The 19082-nt window shown below is 36.9% G+C and overlaps 1 protein-coding gene across 5 annotated transcripts in view; it reads right to left on the bottom strand.

Annotated features, from left to right (window-relative positions):
* PPARG (peroxisome proliferator activated receptor gamma) overlaps window positions 1-19082 on the bottom strand; it is a 134468-nt gene that overhangs the window by 47136 nt on the left and 68250 nt on the right. For all 5 annotated transcript variants that reach the window (XM_019428123.2, XM_019428121.2, XM_019428124.2 and 2 more), the window contains 2 exons: window positions 2808-3035; window positions 1044-1213 (listed from right to left, as the gene is read on the bottom strand). In XM_019428123.2, the coding sequence (XP_019283668.1) occupies window positions 1044-1213; window positions 2808-3027 (390 nt within the window). In that variant the 5' untranslated portion in view covers window positions 3028-3035. The remainder of the gene's footprint in view (window positions 1-1043; window positions 1214-2807; window positions 3036-19082) is intronic.

Below are 19082 nucleotides of genomic sequence, written 5' to 3'. Positions count from 1 at the left end.
ATATTAAGTTCTGTTTTGGCTTAGGAACCCAGATGTTCTAACACCAGTTAGGAACCCAGATGTTCTAACACCTACCTAACTGCTGTTGTACACTTTTATTCTGAATAAAAAGCCCAACTGAGGTTTGAATAGGATCTTATATAAGCAGTGTTTATTTTATAAGGTAAATATTTATGAACAACATATTCTGAACCTTAGGGTATATAACAAATAGTATTTTTTACTATTTTATTCACTGAGTATTTTAAAATTATTTTAAAAGATTACTTACTAAAATATGAGTTGGTTAAGAATTTCTTAATAATTGGGCAGAATATTAATAAATATTTGAGCTTTCCAAAATACACTTTTCACAAAGAAGGGACTTGAGGAAAAACAGTATGTCTCTTCCAAAACAGTTCTATCTTTTTGCCTGTCCATCATACATGTCTCAGACCAATGTGAAATAAGAAAACACAGAGCACTGGTTAAGGAATCGTAAGATATATATTCTAGTTAGCCCTAGTTCTGCCACTTCCTAATGGATGACCATGGGTGGGTTTCTACATCTGTAAGGTGGCCATAAATAAGCTCAACCTCATGGGACTGTTCTAGGTATCAAATAAACATATCTATCTATCTGTCTATCTATCTAATCTATCAAGCCTTACATATACAAAATATCACTTGGAATAGTGGGGAAAAAAACAAAACTAGAGGATTCAGAAAATCTGGGTTCTGGGTCACCTCATTGCTATCTTGCCATGACATACTGAACAACTCATTTATTATTTTTTTTAATCTGCAAGATGCAAGGGTTGAATTAGATCAGTGGCTCAAGGACCAGTTTGGATAGAAGGAAGTGAGGCAAAGCAGCTCTGCTTTCACTGATTTTCTTAGGTTTTCAAATATATCATTTGAAGAATGGGTTTTACCAAAACAAAAGTTTGACAATTTTATCTCATTTCCTTGCTGTGTGTTCACAACAAGAAATGAAATAAGAAGTAAACTGTCAGAAAATTTTTTGAAAAAAAAAAAAAAAAAAAATTTTTTTTTTTTTTTACCTTGCATCCTTCACACGCATGAACTCCATAATGAAACCCAGAAGCTTTATCTCCACAGACACGGCATTCAATTGCCATGAGGGAGTTGGAAGGCTCTTCATGAGGCTTACTGTACAGCTGAGTCTTTTCAGAATAATAAGGTGGGGATGCAGGCTCCACTTTGATTGCACCTGTGTACAGAAAAATGTGAGCAGATAATTATCACATGACAAACTGCTAAAAAGGCACTGTGGCAAGTCTCCCTTATTGCCATGTTTATTATTTAAGCGTAGAAACATTATGGAACATGAAAACAAAACATAGGAAAAAGTAGGCTTTGTAACCACAGGCAAGTCACAACACCTCTGAGCTTCACCTGTAAAAATAAAATGGGGAAGGGTATTAGGTCTGTGGTTCTATGACCCTTCAATACCTGGTAGTACTAAAGCTCTGACAGACACCACATAGTATCTGAGACCATTAAGGTTATTTTGTTACATAATGTGCTGTATTTGGCATTCATCACAATATTAAATTATATATTTTATTTATTTAAAAAAATTTAATGTTTATTCATGAGAGAGAAGGAGACAGAGTGTGAGCAGGGGAGGGTCAGAGAGAGGGGGAGACACAGACTCTGAAGCAGGCTCCAGGCTCTGCGCTGTCAGCACAGAGCTCCATGCGGGGCTTGAACCCATGAACTGTGAGATCATGACCTGAGCCCAAGTCAGACGCTTAACCCCCTGAGCTGCCCAGGTGCTCCTATATTTTTATTTAAATATTGCATTTAGGAAGTATTTTTAAACCACTCTTGTCAAAGAAACACAGAAGCAACCAATGCTGTGGAAAAGGTACTGGAATGCCCAGCTTGAAGGTACATGAAAAATAAGAGACCAGGTTTTCCAACAATATTGTGTTAGAAAAGGTAGTTTGTAAAATAATTTTTGATAGAGAGTGAGAGAACCCATGGCAAGTAAGTACTACCTTTCTGCTCCTTTCTGCTGGGTAGGATCAGGCCTATTAAATTTCCATATTAGGCTCTAACTGAAAACCATGCAAATATAACGAAGTATATTATTTATCTTTTTGAAAAAAACTAGAAATACAGGAAGTTCTTATTGTCAAGTAATGGTTGCCAATTACACGGAGGTGGCTTTGGAAAACAAGCATTTCAGCACATGAAGATAAAATCAAGGAAATAGCATCACAGAAATTCATTTTATCTTGAGAAGTGCAGTTTTGGTTTGTCTTGAGTCTGATGTTTTGACATGAATTTAGTTAATGGCAGGAAGATTTATCAATAGACTACAATGGCGAAATTTAAATTTGTGCAGAGAAACAGGTTTCAGTATAAGTTACTCAAACTGCAGAATTAGGAAAAATGGACAACTTCGCAATTTAGTGATCATAAGTTATATAAAGTAGCAAACTGTTACTTATTAACTTAAGCAGCCAAAAGAATTCAAAGTTTGGGTGATGGACTCTTAGCCTGAGATAAACCTGGCAATGTAATCATGCTGGAAAATGCTCCTACGAAGGAAAGAAACAAGAAATAAGGAAAGGAAAAGGGAAGGAAGGAGGGGAAAAAAGAATAATCTGGGGATTTACACACTACCTTTCTTTTTGGTATACTGTAAATACCTAACATTTCAGAGATAAATGGATGAATAAATGAATGGTATATATTTTCTATAGAGTTTTAGTCTCTGGAGCATTTATTCCAGTGTTGAGAGGTTAGAACGATTTTAGTCTTAGCCATCTGAAAAGTAAAAATAAACATCATACTTTGGTACTCTTGGAGCTTCAGGTCATACTTATAATCAGCAACCATTGGGTCTGCTCTTGCGAATGGAAGGTCTTCATAGTGTGGAGTGGAAATGCTGGAGAAATCCACAGTGGTGAAGGGCTTGATGTCAAAAGAATGAGAGTGGTCATCCATTACGGAGAGATCCACGGAGCTGATTCCAAAGTTGGTGGGCCAAAATGGCATCTCTGTGTCAACCATGGTAATTTCTGAAATGGAAAGAAGAACAGCTATGGAGTTAGTCCTGAAGAGCAGAGTAATCTTCTAAAAAGATATACAGGAAGGGAACTTAAAGGTTCTTTGGTTCAGTGATCTCATCTAGGTTACCATAATGAGAGAAGAACACATAACCACCTTCTGAGTGCTGTCCAGGCTGTTTTACTAAAGGAAAGAAGCCATCCCTTACCAGGATATCACTCACAGTAGAGAACCTTAGAATAGTATCAATGTGGTCAGCGTGCCCATGTGAATGTCCCACAAACAGTCCTGCTCTCGTTATCTCCTAAAGAAGATCATCAAATCAAGTATGCTAATGATTTTTATTATTTATTAATTTTTTTGTTAATGATTTTTTTAAAGGCATAAAGTTCTGGGACAGTTTTACTTTCTCGAAGTTAGAGATCCTAAATATTTTTCTCTTCAGGATAAAAATTTTGCTCCCCTATTTGTGTTTATAATGGTCTTGTGTGACAGAAAATTTGGCACATTAAATTTAGGTAAAAATTTATTCCTTAACTGCATTGTAAGAATAATTTCATTCTTAAACTTTTCTTTTTTAATTTTAGAGAAGAAAGGAGAGTGCACAGGCGAGGAGAGGGGCTGAGGGAGAGAGAAAGAATCTCAAGCAGACTCTGTGCTCAGTGTGAAGCTCGAGACATGGCTCAATCCCATGACCCTGGGATCATGACTTGAGCTAAAATCAAGAACTGGACACTCAACCAACTGGGCCACTTAGGTGCCTCAAGAATAATTTTATTCTTTTAATTTTTTTTAATGATTATTTATTTTTGAGAGAGAGACAGAGAGACAGAGTATAAGCATGAAGGGGCAGAGAGAGAGGGAGACACGGACTCTTAAGCAGGCTCCAGGCTCTGAGCTGTCAGCACAGAGCCCGACGTGGGGCTCGAACTCACGAACTGTGAGATCATGACCTGAGCCAAAGTCGGACGCTCAACCAACTGAGCCATGCAGGCGCCCCAAGAATAATTTTATTCTTAAAGTTAATTCAAAAGTGAATTTTTTAAAGAAGGGAAGATCCCTCTATGAGAACTTCCTCAAATATTTATCTTTTCTGTGCATACAGTTTTCCTTAAAGAGGAGAAAGTGTTCTTCATATTGAGAATGGAAAGGTTAGAGCTATGTGGAAACATATCTGATTATAAATGAGTGAATGTCAAAATGAGAATCTAGCCCAGCATTAATTTTAAACTACCCTCAAACCAAAACCACAACAAAACAAAAACACAAACAAGAAAACATATAAAAGACAAAGGTAAAAACACTTATATGTATTCTAAGACCGCAAAATAACTTGTTTCATCAATTGCCTGCTGAGGATGATACATGCCACCTACATTTTTCAAAATATGATTTGCGGTCACAGTGAGTGAAATCCCTGAGGGATTTTAGTTCTTAGTATTTAATGTGGACTTGTGAGGCACCAGAGTGTGTGGACTTTAAACCTTTATGCAGTAGGAACCTCTCTGGGTATTTATGTAGATATTCAGACATGTGAACCCAAATGGTACCTAATGGGTCGTTGGTTGTCCTGAAACCAGTTTGCTCTTCAAAGTGGTGCCAAAAAGGCAGTCACTGAGTATTTTAACTGGTAACTTTTTGGTCAAAAACACTAGTGAAAAGCTGTGTGAACTTGGGACCACTAACATTGGAGACAAAGAAATGAACTGTTCACAAACCCGAGAGCTCCTGAAATCACAGGCTTATGTGTCTTATTTGTAGTCATATCTCTATCACCTAGCAATGGGCCTGGCTCATACTAGGTGCTCATATTAAATACCAAATGAATTGATGAGGTGGCTGTGTGATGAGGCAGCTGTGAAATTTTAGCAGAACGAGGCAGGGAAGGGGGAGAAGCGAACTAATATTTATTGAAGTACTTCACGTATACCAGACACATTCTATCTCTGATTCCATGTAACCCAAGATCTTATCCCCACTTTATAGATTAACCAGGACCAGAGAAGTAAAGTGACTTTCCCAGTGTCCAATAGATGGTAAACAGAGGATTCAAACTCAAGATGGACCCAGGATCCTATTCTGTATATAATCTCTTCATTCTCTCATTGATGAAAACAGTTAATGGAGGAAGGGCTACTCTCCTAGGGGTATTTGTCAGGGGGCCTCTTGGTTTTTTTCCCAGCAAGCAGAGAGCTAAGGAATTTACTCTCAAAGGCTGACTCTTGCATGAGGTTAAAGATTCCAGCTGCGGTCTTCATGAGGAAAACAAAGTGCCTTGAAAACACAAATAAGGAGACTGTCCTATGAATGTGCTTCAGTGGTTCCAAGAGGACTCATTAGGCACCGTGCGGGTTCACATGTCTGAATATCTACATAAATAAGTACCCAAACAACCCTGTTATCTGAGTCACAGTATAAACACTACACAAGAAGAGGAATGTGTATTGGTGATAGCTTAAAGGTCATGCTGGGTCTCAATGACATCCAGAAAAACATTTATGCTCTAAATGACAAGGGCACCCATCAAACTGTGCCCTCTGTTTCACAATTCATTTAAACCTAACTAACCCAGGTCACTCCACTTACTTTGCCCTTCTCCTCAGCAAGCTTATTTTACATTTCTCTATCTCTTTTTCTGGGTATAACTTACTTTCCTATCAAAATATACCTCTTTTGTCTCATTTTTAATATCCATGAAAGTGGGTTTATCAACTATTTCTCATGTCTGCTGCAAAGTTCATCTGCAAACAAAATAAAGGTTGACTGAGTTAAAGGCAGTGTATAAGCATCTATATGAATACTGGGAAATAAAAATAAGGATGCAAAAAAAAATCTATGTTGCAAGAAAAATTGGTTGCTATGACTTCAATAACGCCCTGTCAACCAAAGCCATGCTTCTTAATACAGGAATCATACTCCAAGGGGTCACTTAATTTATTGAAAAATTTTGGGGAAAATTTTAATGTTAAAATAGACACTTATGTATAAACAAATAGAATGAAAAATTCATGTGATTTTAAAGATGTAATATCTAACTTAAAAAATGGTACCTGTAGTATATTTCATGGCCGAAAGAATGTCGTTTTTAAAAAAATAGCTTTGGGGCACCTGGATGGCACAGTTGGTTAAGTGATTAAGCCTCCCACTCTTGATTTTGGCTCAGGTCATGACCTCACATGAGATCAAGCCCTGAATCTGTCTGCGTAGAGCCTGCTTAGGATTCTCTTTCTCCCTCTCTCTCTCTCTGCCCCTCCCCTGCTTGCTCGCTCTCTCTCAAAATAAATAAATAAACATTAAAAAATAAAAATAGCCTTTATTTTTTTTTATTTTTTATTTTTTAGAGAAGAGAGTGTGGGCATGCGAATGGGGGTGGGAGGGTGGGTGGGGGAGGAGCAGAGGGAGAGTGAGAGAATTTTAAGCAGGCTCCTTGCTCAGCATGGAGCTAGATACAAGGCTTGATCCCATGACCCTGGGATCATGACCTGAGCTAAAATCAAGAGTTGGATGCTCAACTGACTGAGCCACCCAAGTGCCCCCAAAATAGCCTTTATTTTTAAAATCAGTTTTAGGTTTACTTAAAAGTTGAGCAGAAAATACAGAGTTCCCATATACTTTTATTCCCCTCCTCACTTTCCCTGACCCCTGAAACACACACAATTTCCCCTATTATTAACTTGCATTTCCCTTGTTATTAACACATGGCAGTAATGTGGTATGCTTGTCACAAAATTGATGAGCCAAAATTGACACATTATTATCAACTAAAGTCCATAGTTTGCATTCCAGTTCATTCTTTGTGTTGTACATTCTGCTATTTTGACAAATGCATAATACCATGTATCCATCATCACAGAAGCACACTGAATAGCTTCACTGCCCTGAACATTCCCTGTGCTCCACCTCGTCATCCCTCCCTTTTCCCACTCCCCCTGCCCCACCCCAGAATGCTACACTTTTTCTGTCCTCTTCTAGTAAGGGCATATTAGTTGAAATGCAGGAGAAGTTCTGACCTTCATACATTGTATTTAATAAGTTAAATGTCTAACATGGCATTCAAGGCCCCTCCCCCCACCCCGACAGAGTCCTAACTTACTTATTTTCCACTAGTGATCCCAAACCCCATTTCCATTCTTGGCGTACTCTCTACTTAGGCATATCACATTATTTGTGCAGGTTAAACATGCTGCACATTTCCTAGTCTGCTCATCTTTGTTCATGCCAAGGCTGCTGTATTTTCTTCCTATCCCCCATCACTACAAGTCACAATCCCTCTGTCTTTCCCACTGTGGGAAATCCCATAGTATCCAAATGCTACATTTTTCAGGAAACCTTCCATGAAGTCTCCAACTTAAAAATTCTTTGCGTCCCTACAGCTCTTTGTACCTCCCTTTTAATTCTGATATAATTATTTGGATAAATATCTCTGCTATCAGATTTCAAGTTTTTTTTTAAAGTTTATTTATTTATTTTGAGAGAGAGAAAGAGCGTGCGTGCACATGGGAGTCGGGGAGGGGCAGAGAGAGGCAGAGAGAGAGAATCCCAAGTGGGCTCCACACTATCAGTGAGGAGCTGGATGTAGGGATCGAACTCATGAACCTTGAGATCATGACCTGAGCTGAAACCAAGAGTCGGATGCTTAACTGTCTGAGCCATCCAGAAGCCCCTCAGATTTCAACTTCTAAATGGACGGTGTCTTATTTTTCTGTTTTCTCTTTACACCTTATGCACAGTTGTTGCTCACTAAATGTCTGCCAACTGAATGATACCTTATAGAGAAGAGTAGAATGAGTATTCACTTTTCTGTGAAAATAGAAAAAAAGTAGGGGTGCCTGGGTGGCTCAGACAGTAGAGCATGTGACTCTTGATTTTGGGGTTGTGAGTTTGAGCCCCATGTTGGGTGTAGGGATTACTTAAAAAATAAATAAAAATTACAATTAAAAATGCATAAAAATGTTTAAAAAATAAAAGGAGAGGGAAAGAATGAAGATACTCTCTCAATGATGTAATTTTGCTAACACTTGGGTTCCCCTAGAAAAGATGTTAATCTTCAATATTGTAAGTAAAATACAATTTAAGCTGTAACCTCTCCCCTCAACAAAGTATACTGCATTCAGTTTTTCTCTTGATAACTGCAGAAACAAGATTAGGGTCCTATAAATTCTCCCCCCCGCCCCATATGAAAGACAACATAAGAAAGAAAAACACCTTGCCTCTTCATCTCTACAAAAACATATTAACTCAAATACATATTTTCCTTTTCTCCTTTCACTTCTCTCTGTCCTTTTATTTTGGGACATACTGACCTAAACAATATTACTCTATGGACTATAGTAACTGGGAGGCATAGTGGTTTCCTAGACATTTTATTTTATTTTGACTTAGGGATAGGTCCAGGGAGCCTGCTTCTAATTTTGTCTCTAGAAAACATAAGCTACTGTTTCTGCCAAGCTGTAAGTCGAGTAGGTGTTTTTTGTTACTCTGTGCAATTACCCATGAAAGAACAAATGAACAAAATATTTTCATGAGCAACAGCCCTTCTCAGGGATAAGTGTCTTAACTTTCCAGCTGGGTGACAGGAATGGGTTGCATCAGCGTTTATCCATCAATTTCACAATCTTAATTGTGTTTCAAGCAAAAGTCTTTAGGCAGACATTGTAAGCAAGGACATGAATTTGTGCCATTTATTTAAACCTTCAAACTTGGCTTTATGCTCTATTATAGTCAATGAGCAGACTGTGCACAATACTCCAAAGTATAATGTATTTCAAACAAAAATACAACCAGTATCATGCCAAAATAAAGTAACCTCTCTATATGGAAATGTATCATTATTTGGGAATATGGAAGTGGCCAGAAAAGGTGATAATGTATTAAATCAAGCACCAGAACTATGTGGTTTACCTTTGGGTTTTACGCTGTCCCCTAAGAAAAGGAAAACTTCTATTGGAATTTCTGGAGAAACACTGCATCTCCTTAATACATTAGCTAATTACATTAGCTAATATTAACAGAATGCTAAATCTTTCCTAAGTATTGTGCCAAATACAACACTTGGACCATGTTTATTTAATCCTCACAACAACCCCACGAGGCAGGTACACTCATAATTCTCTTTAGAAAAGGGGAAAGTGAGACATGGAAGTATCTAACTTGCTGGAGAACACACAGTTACTAAGTAGTAAAGGTGGATAATGAACCCAGAAGGTTGAAAATGCCATAGCCTGCACACTTCACCTTCTAAACTTTTTTTTCTTTCTAAACTGGTTAGAAAAACAAATTCTCTTTCTGATCCTACTGTTCTATCCTAAACAACAATTAATTTCCACAAGCCTTCAGTGAACACCTAGGATGTGCCAGTACAGAGGGTTGGGGATATACTATCCCCTATTTATTATCAAATAAAACTTAACTTTAGAGAAAGGTGTTGTGCTCGCTTGGGCAGCACATATACTAAAAAAGAGAAAGACTTCCATAGATTCTCTAAAATTCAGTAGCCTTGTTGGAGGTGACCTTAAAGAGACATTTAAGTCACTAATTTTTTTCAATCTCTTCTAATATAGTACTCGGCAGGATGGCTCCCGCTTATTTATCCAGCCCCTCCCATTGGTTCATGCAAATCATTCTGCGGTGTAAACTGACCTGGGAAGTTTCTAATTTAAGTCTTCTCCCATTATGATAGCTGATACCCAGAGACAAAAATCATCTTGAAATATTAGAGTGGAAAAGGCCTCTTTGAGATACTCAAAGTCCCTCATTTGACAGATTAGGACAATGAGAGAAAGTGATTTGCCCACAGCACATAGCACATAGCTGACCATGTGAGAATCCAGGTTTTCTGCCTCCTACCCTAGTGTTCTCTACACCACATTACAAAGGTGTTACTATATGTGAATATGCTGAAAATGGGGCTTTTTAAGGATTGTCCCAATTTTCACAGATCCAGATTTTTGGGGGTCTTAATATATAGGAACAACATCAAATTTATGAAGGCAAGAAGTCTCATGCAACTGGATGGCAAATTAGAGTAAAATCATCTGTAATGGAATTTGTTCCTAACAAAAATTAATAAACTCTGAATTCATCAAAAGGTTTAGGGAATAATCTAATAGAGTGAGCAAGTCCAAATCTAATAGAGAGATCAGTCCAAGTTTTTACATAAAAAATACACATAAGTTACTTATTTTTTTGCGGGCTGCCGTTCTGAACATTAACAATGGAGGTAAATGAGCCAGTTATCATGTGAGATGCTCTGGGCTTCAATCTTGACCTATTGCTGGGTCAGTTTTGTGTCTCTTTATCCCTAATTAACCCATCTATAAAAGAATATTGCCTACCTCATGGAGTTGTTACAAAGATTAAATTAGCGAATATGTGTAAAGCACCTAACATAGGGCCAGACACTTAGTAAGTTCTCAATAAATATAATTAGTAGTAGTAGCAGTCATTCTTATACATATCAGGAACCACAGTACTAGAATCATGTAAAAGGTGGGCTCATGGCCTCCAAAGCTACCACTAGGGGACAGGAAGAGGAAGAAACACTAGCAAAGTCCTATTGTTCAAACAGGACTACGCCTTCAACAGATGTCCTGTTTTAAAGACCTCTGGAAAAGGAGTCCACAGCTTCTCTCAGTTACTCATTCCAATGCTTAATTGCTCTTTTGTAGCCAGGAAAGTCTAGGTCTTACCTGGCATTTCTCCAACTGTGTTATACATATGTTAATGATGTTCCTTTTAAAATAATTAAAAAGAAAAATTTGGTAAGCAAATAAATTTCGGAAATGCTAGGTCATGCAAGGTTAAACGGGTTTATGCAGAACTTCTTAAGGCTCATATGCTAATAATTCATAAGAACGTACAAAGGAGAAGAAAGGCACAGTATGCAACATCTGAGGAGCCTCACATTTGATGGAATAGTTTGGGAAGTGATGGTGTAACCTATGTTGGAGTTTGTAACTTCCCCCCCCACCCTGTATCTAAACACACAGTTACCATTCTCTGCATATTTGCCCATTACCACTTGTACTTGAAAACTGTTATCAAGCTGTCCCTCAAGTTTTCTTTAACTATAGAGTGACCAAGGGCAAGGATTTACATTGGCTAAAACAATAAAATCCAGGGGTACCTGGGTGGCTCAGTTGGTTAAGCATCCAACAACTTTGGCTTAAGTCATGATCTTGTGGTTCATGAGTTCAAGCCCTTCCTTGGGCTCTGTGTTGACAGCTCAGAGCCTGGACCCTGCTTTGGATTCTGTGTCTCGCTCTCTCTCTGCCTTTCCCCTCCTCACAGTCTGTCTGTCTCTTTCAAAAAAAAAACATTAAAAAAATTTTAAAAACAAACAAAAACAAAAAACAAGGAACAACAATACCCAAGAGAGAAAGGACTTCTTAGTTAAGCCACGCAGAAAGGAATCACTAAAAAGACTAATGCTCCAGGTGCCTGGGTGGTTCAGTTGGTTAAGTGACTGACTCTTGATTTTAGCTCAGGTCATGATCTCACAGTTTGTGGGTTTGAGCCCTGTGTCAGTCTCTGTCCTGATAACGTGGAGCCTGCTTGAGATTCTCTCTCTCTCTCTCTCTCTCTCTCTCTCAGCCCTTCTCTCTCTCATTCAAAATAAACTTAAAAAGAAAATAAAAAGATTAATGCTCTTTTTTATAGACACCATCCTAAAAGCTACCAGACAGAAAAAAAAAGTCCCATATAAAGGATCAGGAACCAGAATGATAGTGAACTGCTGAACACAATACTGGAAGCCAGAAAATCAACAGAGCAAAGTCTTCAAAATTCAAAGAAAAAATTATTTCCAACTTGGAATTTTATACATTTTCAGAAATATCAGTGCTCAAAAAAAGTCACCCCCCCCCATGTACTTTTTCTAGTTCCACACCACAACAAAAAGAAAATATGGCATCCAGGAAACAAAGGCCCTAAATACCAGAAAGGAGTGAAAGGGAAGACTACAGGACAATAGTTCTTGAGCAGCCTGGAGGGAAGAGAACAGGAAAGTGAAGAAAGCCATGTGACATCACCCAGGAAATCAGAATCCCTGATATATATGACCATTTAGAGTTCTTATTACTTTCAGAGAGTTTGAGAGTACCTAACATGTGGAAAAGGAACAGCAAAAATGAGCAAAAAGTTTCTGGTTAAAAAAAAAAAAGTTAACTTCAGAAAAATAAACAGCTCTTCAGGATCTGAAACAACTGTAGCATACCGTGCCTGGTTCAACTGGAAGCAGTATTTCCAAAGCTAAGATGATGCAGACACGGACAACTGATTTCACTTACAATTACAAATAGCTGCATCATGAAGATGGGGGGGGGGGGTCATGATTGGGGGGAAGAAGTTTGTGTTTTGGGAAAAGGGGTGTGGTGACAAAGGGCTAACCTCTTATCTTCCATTGTAGGAAGTCAGTGGGTAATGAATACAATTTTTAAAATTAGCAGCATAAGCATGTTATTTTAAAGACATAGAGGTAAGTTCCAGGAGAAATGTTTAAAAGAAGTAAAATTTACTTCTGAGGAATGGGAACTGGGTGTGAGACTGAGGGTCACTGTTCTTCATGAGAAGCTTTATCCTGACTTTGAAAACTGGGTACAAGTATTACTTTCATATAAGTAAAAATTAAGTTAAATATCTTTTAATTGTAGTGTCACTGAACAGAGGGAATAAATATACTCCTTGCCTATTTCTCAGTCTTCCTAAAAGGAATTATCATACAATAAAACCTGGAAAAGTAGAGAAAATTTTAATGTAGTATCAAGTAAAATAAAGGAAGATCATAAAATATTTTTTGTACTTGATCAATAGTTGACTGTCCTTTTGGCTCAAGCATTTAAAAAACAAATTCTATCAATTCATTTCTTTTCCTTCACTGGTATCACTGATTTTGATCAGTAAAGCAGGAAAAAGTAAAATTTAATAATAGCTAATACTTCTGAAGTACTTACATGACAGGCACTGTACCTTAAAAACATTATATATGTAATTTATAATTTATTAAATGTTTATGTGTAAAATTTATAAATGTATACATATATATAATTTAAATCTATAAATAGTCCTATGGGTTATATAATACAATTATTATCACCCAACAGATTGAAAACATTAGACAGAAAGGGGTTAATTGCTTTGCCTGATGTCAACAGGTAATAGGTACTAGGGTCTGAATCCTGTTTTGGTTTCTCTGAACAGAGAACCTCTTATTTTGTACACCATGAATTAAAAGGATTAGAAATGGATTACCTGCTGTGTCATTTGTTCCTTCAAAGTAAGAAAATTTATTTTCAAAAAAAAAAAAATGTATTTTAGAGAGAGAGAGAGAGAGAGTGTGTGTGTGTGTGTGTGTGCGTGCATGTGTGAGCAGAGGAAAGACAGAGGGAGGGAGAGAGAGAGATAATCTTAAGCAGGCTCCATGCATAGAGCAGAGCTTGATGTGGGGCTCAATCCCACAACTCTAGAATCAGGACCTGAGCCAAAATCAGGAGTTGGACACTCAACTCAATGAACCACCCAGGTGCCCCAAGAAAATATATTTTCATTCTGTTCTCTAACTTAGACTAAAACCCAAATGCAATGCTTCTGTGGTCTGGTTCCCCGTTGATACTCCCACTGGGAACCTTGGCAGAGGTTGAAGCATTCCAGTATGTAACCATATATGCACTTTTCTTTATAATGAGCCAGAAGGTCTCATAGCAAATTTTTACATTCAGATCAACAAAGCACTTTTCACCAGCTTTTAGACAAGGACACATTCACTTAAGTTTTTCAAGAGTTCATTTTCTCTTGCCTGGGCCACGTCTTATTTATATAGCTTGCTTAATCCAATCCTGAGGTATCAAGAGACAGGAAAGATAACAGGATCATGCCTTCATCTGTGACCATCTTTTCTTCTGCTTCCTGAGCTGGAGATTCATGTCCTCGTTTTCATCATGGTCAAACTAACTCTAGCTTGGGTCTTTTACTAAAACTACCTTCACGTGTTTCTAAAGGGAGGCTTACTAGTAATCTAATCAACAGTAAAGCTAAGTCTGTTGAACAGTTATTACTATAGTTTAGCTGAAATTCCTACTTTACTAAGCACGTATGAGCAGCAAGTGAAGGAACAATGTGGAGGTCAGAAAAAAAAAATCGGAATGTTCTCTCCTGCTTGCTCCTTTGACATATTTTGGTTTTGGCTTTGTAGTGAGAAGGGAATGAAAATAGGAGAGAGGACACTGAGTGGAAAAGAAAAAATTAAGGGAATGGTCCAGGAGTTTGTAACTACTCAGAAAGGAGGGACCACCAAAGATCTGCCAGAGTACTATTTCTCTTTGCTTTGTTCACCTCTCCAATCTTGTAAAGGGCCCTCCTGCAACCAGGAAAAGATAAGAGTTGTAGCGGTTTTAAATAATGCTTTACTACTGAAGCATCTCTAATAGCCTGAAATTATCAGAGTGGGAAGGCATTGTCTTACTTAGAGTTGTTTAGTCTGGCAAAATGATGTGATACACTATGCTTCTGTGTACTCTTGTTTTTAATTTACTGTGCCAAGCACCCTTAATGAGAAGACAATAGTCATAAGCTAAACAAACATGAGAACAAAAGTGTCAAAACAGATGTAGCCAGATTTCCAGTGGTTATGGGCTGATTTGCAGATTTTCACTAGCTATACTATATATTATCTCAAAAAATATTACAATGTGATATTAAAATAGCCATAGTATTATATAGTAGTATATAATAGTATATAGTAAAATGTAACAGTAAAAATAGTAAATATTTTCATGTTTAAATACTCCTCCTGAGCTATTATAGCATTATTAAACATATTCTATATGAAAGCATTTTACACAATTCAAAACTCATTCATGATTTTAAAAATCTCTTAACTAGGAAGAAAAGGTAACTTCATTAATCTGATAAAGAACATCTGTAAAAAACAAACAAACAAAAACCTAAAGTAGCCATCATACTTGATGGTGAAATATCTAAAGTTTTCCTTTGAGATCAGGAATGAGATAAGCACACTAGCTATCACTGCTTCTATTCAACAGTGTACTGGAAATCCTATCCAATGAAACGGGGGAAAAAAACAACAGCAAGGATTAGACAAGGAAAAAAAAAACTAACATTACTCACAGATGACATGATTGTGTGTATAAAAAAGTTAAACCATTACCGTTAATAAGAGAATTTAGAAAAGTTGCTGGATATAAGGTCAATCAATATTCAAAAATGAACTGTATTTTTATAGGCCAGCAACAAATGGAAAATGACATTTTAAAAATGATTTTTACAATAACATCAAAAACATCAAATACCTAGGGGGAAAAATCTAGCAAAATATGTGTAAGACTGCTATAATCAAAACTCAAGACTATTATTTAAAAAAAAAAGTATCTAAATAAATGAAAGGATATACTGTGTTCAGGGACTGGAATATTCAATATTATAAAGCTGTCAATTCTCTCCATATTTATCTAGAGTCAGAAAAAATTTTTATAATGTTTATTTATTCATTTTTGAGATTGAGAGAGACAGAAAGAGAGACAGAGAGACAGAGAGCGAGGGCACAAACAGGGGAGGGACAGAGTGAGACAGGGAGACACAGAATCTGAAGCAGGCTCCAGGCTCTGAGTTATCAGCTTAGAGCCTGATGCAGGGCTCTAACCCATGAACCGTGAGATCATGACCTGAGCCGAAGTTGGACGCTTAACCAACAGAGCCACCAAGGCGCCCCTAGATTCAGAAGAACTCTAATCAAAATATTAGCATTTTGGTGTAGAAACTGACATGTTTAGTCTAAAATTTATATGGAAATTCAAAGAGCCAAGAATACCCAAGGTAATCTTGAAGAAAAGAACAGTGCTGGAGGATTTTACTACCAGATATTAAACCCAATTATAAAACTACAGTAAATTAAGATAACACATTAATTGGCGCAAAAAGAAAAATAGACCAATGCAACAGGAGAGCAAGTCCACAATCAATCCCACATGTATATGGTCACTTAGGTTATGACCAAAATGTTAGTGCAGTGTAGTTGGGAAAAGGAACATGTTGTCAATAAATGAAGTCAACTGTATATCCATATGGAAAAAAGTGAATCACCCCCTACCTTACAACATATGCAAAAATCAATTCCATGTGGATTGCAGATCTAAATGTGAAATATAAAACAAAAGAGTTTTTAAAACAAAAACTCAAGTAACACTTCATCAACCTTGGAGTAGGCAAAAATTTCTTTGACAGGATATAAAAAGCACTGATTATAAAAGAAAAATTAGATAATCTTGATTATATTTAAGATTAAAACTTCTTATTAAGCAAATGAAAAAGCAACACATGGGAGAAGATATCTGCAATAGGTATATTTGACAAAAGTATGCTTTAGAACTCCGGGACACCTGGGTGGCTCAGTCGGTTAAGTGTCCGACTTCAGCTCAGGTCATGATCTCACGGCTCGTGGGTTCAAGCCCCACGTCAGGCTCTGTGCTGACAGCTCAGAGCCTGGAGCCTGTTTCGGATTCTGTGTCTCCCTCTCTCTCTGCCCCTCCCCTGTTCATGTGCTGTCTCTGCTCAAGAATAAATAAACATTAAAAAAAAAAAAAAAAAGAACTCATACCTAAAGTACCCAATGTAAAAATGGGCAAAAGACCTGAACAAGCAGTTCACAAAAAAGTAGAGCTAAACAGATAATAAATATATATTTTTAAGTGCTTAATTTGTTAGTTATCAGAAAAAGGGAAATAAACATTACAATGTGATGCTACCATAAAGGTGCCAGAATGGCTAAAATGAAAAAGATAGAAAATGTCAAGTACCAGTAAAGATGTGGACCAAGTGGAACACTCAGATACTGCTGGGGGAAGTATAAATGGTACAGCCATGTTCAAAACTGTCTGGTAGTGTCTCTTAAAGCTGAACACATCGTATGGCCTACATATACATCTAACAGAAATGTGTACCCTTGTTCACTGAAAGACCTACATGAGAATATTCGTAGTTGTACTATTTGAAATAAGGAAAACTACCTGAATGCCCCTCAACAGGACATATAAATGTACTTTGATATATTCACACAATGAAATACAGTAATAAGAATGAAGTGGAATTATATTCAGTAATGTGATTATCAAACAAATACTGAGCAAAGGAATCCAGACAGAAGAGTAAACAATGTATGACTTATTCATATAAAATCCCAAAACAGCAAACTGATCCATGGGTTAGAAATTAGAATAGTCAGAAGGTTTCCAGAGGGCTGGTATTGTTCTATTTCTTTATCTGAGTGTGAATTACACATTGGTTCATTTGTGAAAATGATTTACATACTTTTCTCTATGTATGTTATACTTTGGTAAAAAGCTTAAATAGGAGAGATGGTCTTGGGAGTAGGAGTTGATAGAAAAAAACATGCAGACCACATACATAAGCCAACAAAAACTCTTTCATTTGTGTTAAAAGTATTGTTATAGAATTTCTAGTGTATTTATTTAAGAATTTTTCTAAATTCAGAAGTTGTAAAATGGTATTAAAATCGGTCTTAATAAACTACCTATTTTTCTAACTGGCTTCATTGTATAATACAGGCTAAATACATATTCAGCTAAGGTTCTCAAATCAGCAGAGACAGGTAAGGTAAAAATTCAAAGGGTGCACATTGTATCCTAAAGAGTATTAAAAGTTATGTTTTTGCTTTATTTTTTTAGAAGTTTATTTATTTATTTTGAGAAAGAAAGAATGAGTGATGGAGAGGCAGACAGAAAGGGAGAAAGAGAGAATCCCAAGCAAGCTCCATGCTGTCAGTGGAGAGCTTCATGTGGGGCTCTTTTCTCATGAACCATGACCCGAAACCAAGAGTTGGACACTTAACTGACTAGGCCACCCCAGTGCCCCTGATTTTGCTTTAGATATGCCTGGCTTATATGCAAGGCCTATTCTACTTTACAAGAACCCTGTATTTTTTTTAAATGCAGGGAATCTTTTCACAAATATTAATGCCTACATCAGGTGTCCTATATTTGGGAAGTTAACACTTTTGGATTAGTTGTCTTTTGAGACATTCTATTTAAATTAAATAAAGTCAGTGGCTTAAATCCAAGCTACCAGTTTTATGGTAATTATCTAACTCTTCTTTGTATCAACAATTTATTTCATAAACCTTTTTTTCTTAGAAAAGTTATCATTACATTTTAGTACAGTATTTTTCTTCCCAAAGCCTCTCCTTGTTTTACTTTTCTTTGGTATTTTCCTTTCTCAATATCTTAATCTCAGTACATGCTCAGTCAGTAATATAAAACCCAAACTATCTCAAATCAAGACAACCAATTACCTAATACTATATGCAAGGTATTTTTCAGGATTTACAAGAAATACATTATAATGTAGTTCTTGACCTTGAGAAGCTTACCAAGGTGAAAGATGTTTATAAGAGAAGGCAGTATAGAGACCAAACCAGTGATAGAGACAATAAGTGCCTTAGAAATGTAGAGTAGAAAGAGACTAATATGTTCTGAACTAATCTGGGATAACTTCATGGTAGAGATGTGTTTTGAATTATGATGACCCAAGGGGAGGATTAAGATTTGCATTATTATTGATAAATATATTCCAAGGAAAAGACACTTGTTTCTATCATACAGTATGTCCCTTAGATTACCTGGGTTTCCTTAAGCAAAGTAACTAAATGTATATGATATCAAACATGATTAAATTTTTTTTTATTTTTTTTTTATTTTTTTTTTTAACGTTTATTTATTTTTGAGACAGAGAGAGACAAAGCATGAATGGGGGAGGGTCAGAGAGAGGGAGACACAGAATCTGAAACAGGCTCCAGGCTCTGAGCTGTCAGCACAGAGCCTGACGTGGGGCTAGAACTCACGGACTGCGAGATCATGACCTGAGCTGAATTCGGCCGCCCAACCGACTGAGCCACCCAGGCGCCCCAAAATGATTAAATTTTCATTAGGACATATGCTTGCAAACTGGATCAATTTCTCCTAGGCCAATTGTTTGTATCTTATAAATGGCTAGAAATGTGGTTATATCAATGGCAAAGAGACTTCTCTGTA

Source organism: Panthera pardus, unplaced genomic scaffold (assembly GCF_024362965.1).
Source record: "Panthera pardus isolate Hobbes unplaced genomic scaffold, ASM2436296v1 HiC_scaffold_8, whole genome shotgun sequence".
NCBI lineage: Eukaryota > Metazoa > Chordata > Mammalia > Carnivora > Felidae > Panthera > Panthera pardus.
The sequence above is the reverse complement of the archived record's forward strand: the minus strand, read 5'-3'. Positions and strand labels throughout refer to the sequence as shown.